The 15,133-nt window shown below is 46.3% G+C and overlaps 1 protein-coding gene across 1 annotated transcript; it reads right to left on the bottom strand.

Moving 5' to 3' along the window:
* Positions 1 to 1,470: 1,470 nt before the first annotated feature.
* Positions 1,471 to 5,081, bottom strand: LOC136540557 (multiple organellar RNA editing factor 8, chloroplastic/mitochondrial-like). The gene is made up of 4 exons (XM_066532557.1): positions 4,612 to 5,081; positions 3,177 to 3,274; positions 3,010 to 3,075; positions 1,471 to 2,355 (listed from the first exon to the last, which is right to left on the bottom strand). Exons 1-4 carry the CDS (start codon positions 4,983 to 4,985, stop codon positions 1,718 to 1,720), a joined length of 1,176 nt encoding a protein of 391 aa, XP_066388654.1. The 5' UTR covers positions 4,986 to 5,081; the 3' UTR covers positions 1,471 to 1,717.
* Between the last annotated feature and the right edge of the window lie 10,052 nt (positions 5,082 to 15,133).

Here is a 15,133-nt window from a genome sequence, read left to right as displayed (position 1 = left end):
CTCACAAACTAATAATTAGTTCTAATACGAGCAATAGAGTCATTCCACCAAATTTGAGAAATGGACTTATATTATGATGCACCACCTCATTTAAGATGGAGTGATTCCTCAAACTACACACTCTATAACATTTTAGAGTTATATTATGAAATAAAATACTTATACAAAGTGGTGGGCTTGCTGTTCATAAGTTCTCGAGCTAAATCCTATCGTTGTAACCCAAGTACCCAATACCTTATCAAAATTGCAGAGTAGATCCTGCACATTAGAAATATGTGTGTGTAAGAGCGCATAGCCCCCGAGCCATTACGCCAAGATGGTGTTAAGTGATTTGTGTAACCTTGGTGTTTAGATATTCATTAATAACTCTAGGAATTGACTGATTCAGAGATGGAGGGAGTATTTGGGTAACACCAACTCACAAGAAAAGTTAACGCCAGAGCATGTTAAAGCGCAACAAACAAGAAAATGTTGGATTGTCATAGCCCCGTGCAAGTTAAATCATTACGGCCCGCCACTAAACAAACGGAACCGGAGAATCTTAGCTGACAAAATGCATCCAAAATTCACTTGCATCGCTAATGAAATCGGAGAGAGCTAGCGACTATCATTATTCATGACATCATGTTGTATTTAGTGTGTATTAGACCATTCTTAATAGAGAGTTTGATGACATTGTTTTCAAGACTGTCACATCACATAGAATGGAATGAAATACGGATGAAACACCCACCTTCGATGCATAATTTTATTTTTATTGTTTCGTAGACATTTAATTTTATGACTCACTAGAGTTGGAAACTAGGCTAACAGAGTTTCATCCTATAAAACTCTATTTTTCTCTCTTCTTAAGAACCTATGTGGCAGCAGATAAAACTTCCACTAAAACTGGTATTTTTGGGTACTCTACTTATTGTGGCGGACACCGTGCGGACTTGCTGTTGATTCAGGACGCGTGGATTGCAGCAGCATCCCAGACGCACGTACCTTGGAGATCCGAAGATTTCGCATGGGGAGGCTATGCTGTCAGTGGCACATCCCGCACGGTGTCCACGTGAGGTTGGGCCGCACCCAATTTTTTTTCCCCTTTTGATGCGGATTTATTCTCAACCGCTCATGTGCCAGGCAGTGATTACGCCAATGTGGCAGCAGATGAAGCTTTGAACGGTTTCTGAAGAAGTGGTTTTGGTCAGGGGACGAAGATGATAGAGGTGCTGCATGCATGCATTCGTGCATCACGTCCTCGTGTATTTTCGGTTTTTGAAAGATGCAGGACCTACTCTCATTACTGTCGTTGGTGAGCTCCTGTTCGTGGAAGCACTGTCGCTGATGAGTTTGTGTCTCAAGTATACGAGCATGGTATGAACGTGCGGCCTGTTCAATGTAGGTTAACCAACCATTCAAAATGAACATGTAACAAGTTTGTGGTTAACCAACCATTCGAAACAAACGAAGATAGACAAAGCTTACTATGGCAACTGCTGAGTATCTGGTTCGGCAAGCGCATACAAGAGCTGATGGCACATCGTCCATGGTTTCAGAATTCCAGGTACATCACTCACACCAATCACAGTTTGGAGTACTATATAGAACATAATAATTAGGTGCATACAGCGACAATGAAATTCAGATAGCAACAAGGGTTCGATTTATGCTACTGCACACCATCTCACTCTGGAACAGGGGTGCCTACTTATACTCGTGGTCATGTTCATGTTCATTGGTAGTTCGAGTTGCCTCCTTGACCTTGGTAGCCAGTGCTGCCACCAGGGTAGCCAGGATTGCCACCACCCGCATATGGCGGTGTGTTGGGGTTGCCTCCGTGGTAGGGAGGTGGAAGTGGTGGGTTGCCACCAGGGTAACCAGGTGGGCCACCTTGGTAGCCAGGGTTACCACCTTGGTAGGCCGGGCCTGGGTTCCCTTGGTAACCTTGGTTACCACCTTGATACCCCGGAGGTCCACCTTGGTAGCCAGGAGCACCACCTTGCTGGTAGTGAGGAGCACCGCCAGTGTTGTAGCCCGCCTGTGGGTTTGGCATTTGGTTCTGATAGTTTGGTTGGCCACCACCAGCATGTGGCGGCGGTGGCGGCGGCATGTTGCCCTGACCATGGTGAGGTGGCATCTGGTTCTGGCCAGGTGGAAGTGGGGGGCCATTGAAACCCTGCGCAGGAGGCCCATCTCTGTTCTGGTAGTTCTGCATGTTCTCCCTTCTCCTCTCAAAGTTCCTTGACCTGTCAAAGTTGCGGGGCCTATCATTGCGCCGGGATCTTTCATTGGCACGGGCATTGTTTCTCACCCACTCCTCATGGTATTTAGGATCATAAGGAACAGCTTCCCCATTTACGAAGGGTTCTCCTGAAACAGGAAGTAGAAGGTATCATAAGCTTGTGGAATAATCAGTCCATATTAACATTATATACTTGTAGAATCAGTTGTCCAAACATGGATGGACATAAACTATAGCTGCAGAAAACTTCAATTAAAAACATCAATAAAAAAATCTAAAACAGCTTCGAATGGCACACATGCATAATTGATCGAAACAGAGGGTGTAATGTGTGGTGAACTGCTATCCCAAGATATAGGTTCTTAAATCTGTATTGATGTTTTCCAAGACACAAGGAACACATACGAGATGCAAACCAAACACCTCATTATACTTTACCCAAGGACACTGATACCCTTACATCACAAGCCTATAGACAAGAAAATTAGATGGCAGAAAAACAGGCGAGTCAATTAAGTAGTGAGGAGCAAAATTTCATAGAACAGTTTTTGGACACTAGCAAATATTGAGAAGACATTCACATCCCATACAAAATAATGAAGATTTAAATTACTCAAGTTTAATATATTGTGTACAAGCCAGAAAGACATAACAGTGTCAACAAACAACAAAGAGAATGTGAAAAAGGGAATTCGAGTATAATGAGGAGGATTTTTGTACATGACCAAGAAAATGCAAATAGTCTATAGTCTATACTTGGATAGAAAACATGTTATCAGTACCTCCATAGTCCTTATTTTTGACATCCAAGTATGAATCAGGAAGAACCCAACGGACCTTGGGCATTTCTGCAAATGATTAAGAGGCATAAGATTCCAAGGACACATTTTATGGTATTCAACAATGATTTACTTCCTACTCCTATATTACTTAATGAGATCATAAATACCTTTCAGTTTGTAAGAAAGTTCCTCAGATACAAGGGCACCAAAGGCAAAGTAATGACGAGTCGACACCGAATATATCTTTTGCCTAGCTTCTTCCTCACTGAAACAAGGAATTTGTTTTAGATGCAGGCCTTGCAGAGATAAAATGGGCAAAAAGAACTTCATTCTCTGAACTGAAAATTGCACAGATATTAACACTCTAAACTCTAATGTCCTAGACGCACAAAAGAACCATAACTGGACCAATTTAAAGAACAAATCAGAAAGATTACAGCAGCAGATCAGTAGGCCCCTTTTGGATCCATTGGTGCCAATAATTAGCATCTAGCAGAGGGAAGCCAGCTAATAGCTTTTTAATAGCAGGGCTATTAGTTAACCTATTAGTTGGGCCCTCTTTGGATCCTCCATCTAATAGTTAGTACTCCCTCCACCCCATAATATAAGACATTTTGGCTTTTCTAGATACATAGATTTTGCTATGGACAGAGACATACACTATGCCTAGTACATAGTTAAATCAATGTATCTAGAAAAGCCAAAACGTCTTATAATTTGGAATGGAGGGAGTAGTGATCAGGTTAGGGAAGCCAATTAATAACTCCAGCTAAGCTAAGTAGTTTATTTTGAGCTATTAGTTGGACTATTCGCTAAGGTGTTTAGATCAACTAGTGCTGACTTTAGCTTCTAGTAACAATTTAGAACTAATGGATCCAAGCAAACTGTTACCCAAGCTCAAACCAGGCAAACGGAGGTAGTAACAATTAAAACTAATGGATCCAGACAAACCGTTACCCAAGCTCACACCAGGCAGAGAATGAACTAACAGGCTCTCATAATTTGTACAGTCACCAAAAACAAAATCATTTAAAAAAAACTACATTCAACATGAACCCAATAAAGCCCGCATCAAGCATCCTCCCTATTAACCTGTAAGTTCTTCTTAGATACAAGGAAATGGTTCAGTTGTAGAGCCAAAGATTGTAGTGCTCTTTATGCAACATTTTTTCCCCAGACTGTAGCATTAAGTATTTCTTAGAGAGCTATAACATGATCAGATTTATAACTATCTCTTGTAAAATATGAGCAACACCAAATCCTTCTAAAACCCAAACTTCCATTTCTCGTATTCATTGTAATATCAACATAACCAAATCCTTCTACCGAAAATTACATTTCTCCTATTCGTTGTAATATCCACATAACCAAATCCTTCTAAAACCCAAACTTCCATTTCTCCTATTCGTTGTAATATCCACATATCCATCTGATCTTACATATTCATCTCATCAAGCAGGAAGAGATCCAACCAGCCCTAATTCCACTAAATAAAATAAAACACAATACACTCTTACCTTCATGCTACACCAGAGCACTTTTATCTATTCTAGCAGGAAAACGCCAACAACTAAACAGAGAAATGGAAACAGCCATATATACCTCCCGACGACTTGGGCGAGGGTCTTGATATAGCTATCGATGATCTCGTCGCGCGTGATGTCGGGGTTGGAGGCGTCACCAGGCGGCGGCTCCATGACGATGAGCCAGTGCTCGAAGTCGCACCCGTCGAGGAGGATCGTCTCCTTGGGCGGGCGGTTGCTCCAGTTCGGGGACGAGTCCCGCAGCGAGGACGTAGCCGGCTGGGTCGCGAAGCACCGCACCCCCGCGCCGGGGGCCGCCGCCGCCGCCCCCGTCCCCGCCGGGAGGAGGCTCGCGGCCGCAGCGAGCGGGCGCAGGAGGGTGGGGACGCGACGGGACGCACCGCCGGCCTGGAGCGCACGGGAGAGGAGGAGCGCGCGCGACGCCGACGCCATGGCGGCAGGCCAAAGTGCCAAACCCTAGTGGGAGACGAGACGGGCCGCGGAGATGAGGGAAGAGGACGCGGCGGTGGCGATAAGGGTTTAAGCCGCAACTGGTGAGGTGTCTTATTGCGGCGAGTGAGGCTAGTTTAGTTGCTTCGGGGCCGAAATATCGGGAGAAGTCGAGACTGTACATGGGCTTGTGGGCCGTGGGCTCTCGAACGGTATTGTGGTCTCCCGAGCGGGATGGGCTACCTCCTCTTCTCGCCGTCGCCTTCCCCGCCGCTCGCATTCCAATACGGCCTCGCCGCTCGATGGCGGCCCTTCTCCCTCGTTGGCCGTGGCGGTGGCCGCCGGTGCCTACGTGCTGGCGCGGCGGGTGGTGCTTCCTCGGCGCCTCGGCCGTACTGCTCGTCCGCCTCCGTGAAGCTGCTGCCGCGCCCACGCCCGTGGACCTTGTGAAGGGTTAGCTTTACTATTCCCTGCCAATGTTGGTGTAAAATTTCGTTTCGCACTCAATCGCCCATCGTCCGTCTTAACTTAGGTCCTAGTCACGCTGTGGAGTAATGTTACCAGTGGCATCCGTATGCAATTCTGTGGATTGATGTTAACAAATGTTAATTGTCCTATGGCGCCGTTCGGCTGGTACAAAGACCAGCCGGTTTTCACTGTGCATGGATGAAAATCACTGTTCACGATCTCCCAAATTCCCGCAGATTCATCCAAATTCCTCCAAGCGAACAGGTAAGTGCATGGATTGTACGTTTGGCTTGGCTCAAATGTGCATGTGCCAACTAGAATGAGAATTTGCAACTGTTGTTCAAACACTGGATACAAGAGTTTAGAATATGTTGGGTATTGAATCCATCAAGCAACTTTGCATGTTAGAGGCAGGCACAGACCGCACGGTTTTCCTTTTTGGAGCAGGGCATGTATGTATGAAGAAGAATTAGTAGTATGGTAAAACCGTTCCTAGAGTTGAGTTTGCTTCTAAAGAAATTCAAACTTTAGATCAACTTTTTGTCAGATTTTAACGACAAAACCCATTAGCTCATCGATGGTTGCATACATCTTGAGCGTTGGGACTTAGGAGCATCGCTCATCTGATGAAAGAACTAAAAGTTTGGAGTTTATGGAATAACATACTTATACAAAATGGTGGTCTTGCTGTTGATAAGTCCTTGAGCTAAATCCTATCGTTATAACCCAAATACCCAATGCCCTATCAAAATTGCAGAGTAGATCTTGCGCATTAGAGATATGTGTGCGTAATGTTGCTTTGTTCTTAGATGGCATGGATCCTATAATTAACTGCAATTGAATGATTTAAGGCGACGTGATTTTTTGTGCTGCACTGCTTTGCAGAATCTAGTTTTTGTGGGAATCTATGTTAAATCTAGAAAGGTTTCAAACGGTGCCTAATAGTTATAGTTCCTTGTGCTGCAGCTTCTTAATTTGGTATTCAGGCCCTAGTCCTTTATGTTATTGACGACAGGTGTTGCAGGAAATTCGTGAAACACAAACACGTGGTCTTGAATCAGTGTCTGACTGTCTTCCTTGGACGTTAATATTCTGGTGAAAAAAAAGAAATATAGAATTGGAATAGTGTACACCTGTACAATACTTTGATTTGTGGTGTCGTGGTGACACACAGGCAATTTTTCTAGTATCCTTTTGTATTTAGAGAAAACAAGGCAGTGTGTCCTGTGCATTGTGGACGCCATTCTTAGGTCAAAGTACACAGATAAGAAGTTGAGCCACTAAATTAATACAGAAGTGCTCTTAATGTTTCAAGGAGCTTGACCTTACCTTTTTTTCCAAACACATGATCTTGATTTTTTCACATTTTTTAAATACCGGTCTTTTAGCCTTATATTATGGGGGTTATGCTTTCATCAGTTGTGTTATTTTTTTTACACTTACACGTCTGGTTTCTTTGGTTTGCAGGATTCTATGCCAGCATGTATCTCTATTTTGTGTGGTTTCCAACATTTGCACAATTTCTAAGCCCTCCACTGTATATTTTTGTAGCCTTAGTCAAGAAATAAGTAAAGGAGAGTTTTACACCAGTCACCAAGTAGTAAAGCAAGTTTTGTGCACGCGTTCTAATTTTGAGTTTAGGTGATTTGAATTGGGTTCTACAATGTGAGTTTGATGATTGGGATAGTTCCATTCAAGTTATACCGTTCTATATGCTATGTTAGTGTTACTTAGTTTTACAATGCCTTTTGTTTGTGTTGCTTAAGTCTTTCTTATATTCTAATGGCATTATTGATTCCTTTTTTCAAATGTTGGACGAATTGGTATTGGTATATGCTATGGCATCTGTTTCCAGGAATTAGCAATGTTGTATGCTGCAAGAGATATGACTTCCTCATGTGTGTTTTTCTATTGTAGTCGTCTCTATTAAGCTGTAACTTCATGAAGTAAACGATTATAATTATTAAAGACACTGTGGCATGTGCCGTATTTGGACCATGTCATCTTCTAACCTACTCCACATGTAAAATGGATAGACACTTAGTCTCAGATTCTTCTATGTTTGATTAAAATTTTCAGATTTTCAGTTATATTAACAATTCTGAACACATGCTTACAGCTTACTACTACTATTTTCTGATAATTTGAAAAATATTGAAACTGACTAAACAGACTAAGCTCATTTCACTCACTGCAGGTGCTTATTTTTTTGTGATATCCTGTCATTCATTAACTCGCTCTTTGCAGCAACTCCCAATGCAATGGTCCAGTAGTCATGTTGAATGCACCTCGAGTTATGGTAATTATGCAAGGGAAACATAGCGAGCTGAAACGCTCGCTGCTTTTTTGTATGCTGATCTAAAAAAAAGTTCAAAACTAGTCAAAACCTCGATCATAACTCATCATAATTCTTAGGGATAATTTCATATCTGAAATATCTCCACTACTTTTGTTTGCCCTGTGCTGATGACATCATTTCTCCAATGACAGGGCTGCAGACAACCAGGTATGCTGCGCTTCTTTGTGCGCTGGTGTTTCATTTTCCTGGACTTCAACTTTCATTTGGCATTCGTTTTGCCAGTTTTATGCTTTAGAATGTTAATCAACTGTTTGGTGCCAGCTGTTTATTGCAACATGCGGCCCAGCTCGACATACCAGTGCAGGTTATGTTGCTTGGGTACACTGCACTCTTGTTGTGCCTGTATGTTGACATGAGGTTTCCATTTACTGCCCTTTGGTTCTATCAGTAACCACCACTGCACCACGTCAAAACTACTTTTGTTTCCTATAAAACCTCTTGTGATTTTTACCATTCTAACAATCTGAAACTCGTACATTAGCAAAGATATGCCATGCCATAACTAACCATTTGCATACTGCCAGTTTGGAGAGGTGATTGCAACAACTGAGCATGAGGAGGCAATTATAATAGCAGAAATAGACTATTCGCTGATCGAGCAGGGGTACGCAGAGTGAAATTATATATGCTTTCCTGTAGTCTTATATATCTTTACCCTTGGTTGAATGAGGTCGCGGAAATCTTCTCTAGGCAATTTCTTCCTCTGCAACACCAACGGCGTGGCGATCTTTATCAGCTGGTAGATATCCCAGAGACTGGTTCTCGCTACTCAGTAGCGAGCCTGGACGCAGCTGTGAGCCTGTGACGAAGCAGGAGAGCAGTTGACTCTGCAGGCTTGCTCGTACTGCTTCATTCATGATATGCATGTCGATGCCCTGTCTAGAGATTCGATCGATCTGATGTGTGAAGATGGAGAGGACGAATAAGGCGAGTATAGTTTGTACCATCGGTGTAAGTGTCTCCAGTTGCCAAATAAATTGATTACTTTAATGTACTGAAGAACACCTCTCTCTCCATTTCCTTTTGTGCACTACGAGTTTGAACTAGCTTGTGCGCGTCCTGGTGGCAATGGATCCCCCCATTTGTTTGGCCATCAGTAGCCACAGTACCAGAGTAAATGGATATGATGGCAGGGTAGGGCAAACCTGTGAACTGCGGGAAGCCGGGAAGCATAATGAGGAGGCAGGGTTCCCTGGCGATGCTGCAGGGACGGGCTGCAGCCCTGCACCGCCACCGCAGGTCAGGAAAAGCCGAACAGGGAGGGGCACAGGGCTTCCGAAGACGACAGGCGCTGCCGCTGCGCACTGCTACCGCAGGTGCCTCACACTGTCAGGCTCAGGCATGGGGAGCTCATGAACCCAGAACTGAAGAAGCTCAGCCTTTTGGTGGGCGGAGCTGTGACCTGTGAAGCCAATTTAAGGCCTCTCACGCCTTCCATTTAAGGCTGTGAAGGCCTCGTTTAGATCACCTCAAAATTCTAAGTTTTTTCACTCTCTCTTCATCACATCAATTTTTGGACGCATGCATGGAGCATTAAATATAGGTAAAAAAAATATAACTAATTACACAGTTTGGTTGTAAATCACGAGACGAATCTTTTGAGCCTAGTTAGTCCTATGATCGGATAAAGTTTGTCAAATACAAACGAAACGTGCTACAGTGTCCAGATTGCAAAAATTTGCAATCTAAACAAGGCCCGAGGGAAAGTTGGAATTTGGGTACTGTAGCACTTTCGTTTTTATTTGGCAAATAGTGTTCAATCATGGACTAGTTAGGCTCAAAACGTTCGTCTCGCGATTTCCAACCAAACTGTGTAATTAGTTTTTTTTCGTCTACATTTACTGCTCCATGCACGTATCGCAAGATTCGATGTGATCGGTACTATAGCACTTTTTGAAAGTATTTTTGGAACTGAACACGGGCTAAAGTGAGCCCGTGTTTAGTTGCCAACCAAATTTTCAAAAAATGGTACGGTACATATCAAAATGCAGATCTTCGCGCCATTGCAGAATCGATTTTGTGTGCAATCTCTTTAGCCTGTGTACCTATCTTCTGCCGAAGTGCCAAAATGCTAGTCTTTGAGAGATCACGCTCGTCTATGGCCACCCTGGTGGCGAAGATCAAGGAGGACTGGAGGAGGCACGCTGGTGCGTTGCCATTGCCAAGATGCTGAAGGAAGTTTTCCTTCACTCTGTTTTTGCCGCGTGTTCTGTTTTAAATGTACAGGATTGTTTTTTATCTTGTTCTCCTTTGTTGTTTTATATAACTTTTGGACTAAGGCTAATTTCCCCTATGTAATATAAACGGTAGGTCATGCCTGTTTACCTGTATGTTTAAAAGTAGTGTGTGTTATTTTTGTTTGTGTTTGTGTATAAAAAGAATAGTGAAACAACAAGCAGATTTCACCTACGTTGGAGTCCTTGACTTGACGTAGTTACTTGTATTTTTCTAAATTTATAGTAGGATTTAACAGTGTTATTATTTTAATAGTAAGCGAAGTGTTCATTGACAACGAAACATCTCTTGTGACTACCAAAAATTTGATTTTTCATAAAAATAGAGCGCTTGCCTGTCTGCGTATAATTGTCTACCTCTTTTTGAAAAAAAGGTAGAGTACTAGCAAGCGGAGCCAAGGGCTCCTGCTGGCTGCTGCAGACAATAGTAGCTAGAATGTCCACAGCGTTAAGGGTGCTCAAAAAAATTTAACCCTGCAATGGGCTACCGATGCCTCAACTCCTCCTGTCAGAGTTAAAACTCCGGAGTATCTCAAGACACCGATTAATTCGTAGGTCACGCGGCGCATAATATATCAGCTAGCAAAGACCCAAACGACCAAGGCCCAACTAAGCCAAGCGAACAAGGCTAGGGTCAACCACAACCCCTTCCTTCTGTTTTAGCCGCATAACGAACAAAAGACTCACGACCTCTTCACCGTCACGACCCCTGGGAGGAACGGGGAGGAGCCCAACCAAACACGCCACTCTGACAAAGGTAAGCACGCTACTCTGACTCCGCAAGGACCGAGGGGACAACGGTCGCCTCGGTCTGATCAGACACATCCCTGCGCCACGCTGTGCAGACATAACAACACCGTACGACGGTGATAGCGAGTACAACGATCCACCGTCCAAATACAGTCTGACATGGCGCATGTACGATTCTACCCACCACGGGATGGGATCCATGACGAAGGCCTTGATTTAGAAGCCATCCAACCCGGCTAGAGCCACGACCCCAACGATCGGGATCGTGTCCCTCGGCTCCTCAAACTAACAAGGCGATCGACGACTCGGGGGCAACTACCAACTCCTGTACGACGCCCTAGAAAATCAGGAGGCGATGATGAAGGCCACGGCGAGACCCACGTCGCACAGGATGGCTGGCGAACCCCCATCGTGCCTATAGTGCCGCCACGGCCGGCATAGTAGCACCACATCACACCATGCCGCGACGTGGCCACAAGACCATGACGACAACCATGCCCACACGTGCTGGACAAGACGGCGTAACTTGCAAGCCAACTTAGCTAGGACCTCCCTCAGGCTCACGACCCTTCGCTCAGGAGAACCTTCTTCTTTGTGTACGCCCAGGCCTCGAACTCTATATAAGGGTGGCCAAGGCACCCATCTTGGAGACGATTCGATCCAACTCTCGTTCTCTCATTCTCACACCGTAGAAGGGCTCCTGAAGCTTCCCTTCAGGCAACATGTCTCCTATCTCTAGATCTCCTACCTCTTCCACCATTCTTGCACCCCCATTGTAAGAACTTCAGGTCATTCAAGCGAGGAACACACACTCGATCGTCTCTGAGACTAGACGTAGGGCTCCGGCCTGAACCAGTATAAATCCTCATGTCTTTTGGATGCTACCATTGTCTATCTAGAATAGCATGGCAATTATATAAATTCACCAGTCCGGTTTACAAAACACCGACACCTCCATGCCCACAACGTCGGCACCAATGCCTTTTTGTGTGTGTGGACCCCGACCATAGAACCATCCCTTTCCTTCTCCATATTTCACGCACGAGGACTTTTCCCCTTCTGTCTCTGCTCTGATCTCTCCGTCTCCACCCAAATCGCCCCGTGGAACCACGTGAATCGATCTCTCCATCCCCAAATCAAGCCTGCCTTCCTCCAAATCGTGAATCCATAGCTCTCCATGGTCGATCAGGTCAACATATGCCGCACAGCCGATGTGGCCACCAGCCCATCGTGATTCGTTGCCACCAGACACGTCGTGGGGGCCGGCATCAGCCGCCAGCCACGTTGCGAGCATCAGCATCAGCTGCTTGGCAAGGGTCGCCGCAAGCCCCACCGCGATGGCTGCTAGCAGTCGAAGCCCCATCGCGGGGACCGACGGCAACCACAACAGCTCTCGACGATGCTCGGGTGGGAGCTGTAGTTAACCGACCCTAGCTTCAAGTGTCCTCCAACTAATCCCTTTCTTGTTGATGAAAAGTTTTGATGATATTGCAAATTGGAAGTGCGGAAGCATAATAGTGGTATGTTGCGATGGATTTAAAATGAAAGTTTGGAATCGGGTATTAAGTAAACAACACTGATTGTAGCATGATAATACAAACATTACATCGATTCGAGCATGATAATATAAACATTACAACTAGAAATTACATAATATACTAAGCTTGATTTTGTCCAAATCGTTACCATATATGCTCAACTAAGTCCTCTTTTAGCTTACGATGCATATCTCGGTTCCTAATATCTTCTTCTACCTCCAGCAGCGTTGAAAATCCGTGAATAGGCCCGTGTCCAAATCCAGACAATGTGGATGAAGAGTTGGGCCAGTCATATTCACTCTCATAGTTGTCGTAGCGAACTCTAAAAAATCCCTCTCATCCTCCACAATCATGTTATGCAATATAATGCATGCATACATGATTTCAACAAGTGAGTTCATTTGCCACATACGTGATGGATTGTGTCGGGTTCATAAACCCGGGGTCCCTCATGGACCTGCTTCCCAGCAAAAGCTCAGCCCAGCAGACGACGTTGCGAACGATGCACAACTCCTGGGCTGGCCCAAAAAACCTCACAACAGGCTAGAAGGGCGATCCTGGCTCACTTTCGACTCCGGCCTACCTCTCTGATCGGAAGGCCTGGTCAAGGAGGAACGACGCTCGCTTCTGTCTCTGGCCCGCCTCTCCGACCGGAAGGCCTAGCCAAGGAGGAACGATGCTCGCTTCCGACTCTGGCCCGCCTCTTCGACCGAAAGGCCTGGCCGATGCTTGCGGCTCTTCTCCGACTCGCGCAGTTAGAACTGACTAGGACCAACCGATCGGGGACGCCCTGCTCGGTGAGGACCCAGGAAATGAGCGGAGCAAGAAAGGCAGGGCGCTCAAGTCAAATGTAATACCAAGGACCGTACCCTGTACACCTGCAGCACAATATCGATAGGGCATGTTAGAAGGGTGCCGTGCCACCCTCTAGGCATGTTAGAGCCCTAGCAGTATTGTGGGCATCAACGTTTGCCCTACAGTGTTGTGGGCGCCCTCAACTCCCACACCAGGCGAACACGGTAAAACCCCCCACATGCCTCTGGGCACCAACAATATGGTAGGCGCTGACATCTGCCATACCAGAAGAAGATGACAAAACCTCCCACATGTACCTGACATTAACAGTGTTGTGGGTGCCTACAAACATCATTGTACCCGATGGCATGGGCAACAAGACTTAATAGCATACGTAAACTCTCTCTCTCTCGTTTGTAAGGCCATCCCCTTCATCTATAAAAGAGGATACACTCTCTCCCAATGAGGGGGACCATCGATCGGACGATTCGATTCATAGATGACTCAACCACCAGTGAATCACACAACCTACGATTCAAACGATTCCAACAGAGCACATGCTCAAATACATAGCGCACATAGGAGCTCCCATCTCTCTTGGTCCTTTGGTCCAGAGTCCGACTGAACCTCTTGTACCCCCATCTTTATCCCTCTCATTTGTAACCCCGCATCAAACTTTGAGCACCTAGGTTCAGGAATAAAGTCACCGACTGACTCAAACTAGACGTAGGGCTCGTTGCCTGAACCAGTATAAACCTTATGTCATTGAGTGCTAGGCCACATTCGATCACAACGTATGACAAAACTACTAAATATTTACATGTTGGTCACTTTCTGCACCGACAGTTGGCGTCGTCCGTGGAGAGGACACCATACATTCACGCTTTTGGTCATCGGATGGCCCACCATTCCACCATCTTCACCATGGCGGGCTCAAGCGATACGACTCGCTTTGGCTCGCTAGAGTTTCCCGTGCTCCCACCTGTTGGGATGTGGGTTCCTCCTATCTTTGAGCCATCCTAGGCCTTCCTCTTTGGAAGCATGGACTTCATCGCCGACCGGCTTGGCGTGCTGCACCTCCGTGAGGAGGCACTTGTTCTAGCGCCCGTTGGAGGAGGCGCGTCCTCCGGTGGCTCAAGGACTCCCGACGACTTCTACGACGAGACGCCTATGCTTTGCTCCAAGCCTGCGTAGGGCTCAAACCCAACTATGAGTAACATACGCTTTGTTATTTACTCACTCTTTACTACCTTTCGCCAATCCTCCGGAGGGACCTCGTTGTCCCTACCGCGACCACCATGTGACCGGTTTCCCTACGGCGTTGCGTCTCCCATGGACGCGGACGACTAGGGGCTCTGAAGGATGCTGGCGCCGCCCCCTCTCACATCCAAATTCGTGGGGATGGTGAGCTACGCTCCTGCCTCTTTTCATGACCTCAGTTGATGACGATGTTGAGAGCGACGGCTCCAGCATCGGTGACATCATGGCACCTAACCACCCTCTGTCTCATGAGTGCGCTATGGCAGGCACTCCGGGATAGCCTCCGGTGGTGGCGGAGTCTCTACAGACCCATACCCCTCTGGACCCTCGCACAGATGCCCTCGTGTGTGCCTAAGCACACGGCGAGGATCTACGATAAAGGCGGCAGAACCAGCCACCACCTGCACTAGTGCGCTCAGCGCACCACGATGCGCCCCGTGTGCGTAACCCGGTGAGCGGCGCCCGGGGTCGCGCCCACCAGGTCCAGCGCAACATCATGGACGTGGGGAATGATCCCCCACAATTCGCTCAGACTGGCTAGAACATCGTCGCTGCAACAATGCTTCAACGCGGCCTTCCCGAGCCAGACAACCCCTAGGAATAGGCGATCCACTGGAACCTCCAGGCACTAGAGAAGACCGCCGCCGTTCAACAGGCGGAAAGCTCCGCATCGTGCCACCGACTCATGGCCTCTCTCCCCACTAGGGGAGTGGGGACACACCAGACACATCGCTCCATCCGCTCGCC

Source organism: Miscanthus floridulus, chromosome 2 (assembly GCF_019320115.1).
Source record: "Miscanthus floridulus cultivar M001 chromosome 2, ASM1932011v1, whole genome shotgun sequence".
Lineage (NCBI taxonomy): Eukaryota > Viridiplantae > Streptophyta > Magnoliopsida > Poales > Poaceae > Miscanthus > Miscanthus floridulus.
Note: the sequence above shows the minus strand (reverse complement) of the source record. Positions and strands in the feature narration are given on the sequence as shown.

Coding starts and splice junctions, on each gene's coding strand:
- LOC136540557 (XM_066532557.1), bottom strand. CDS start 4,985: ATGGCGTCGGCGTCGCGCGCGCTCCTCCTCTCCCGTGCGCTCCAGGCC. Junction 3,275..4,611: donor CTCGCCCAAGTCGTCGGGAG/GTATATATGGCT, acceptor TCCTTGTTTCAG/TGAGGAAGAAGCTAGGCAAA. Junction 2,356..3,009: donor CAAAAATAAGGACTATGGAG/GTACTGATAACA, acceptor TTCCTGTTTCAG/GAGAACCCTTCGTAAATGGG.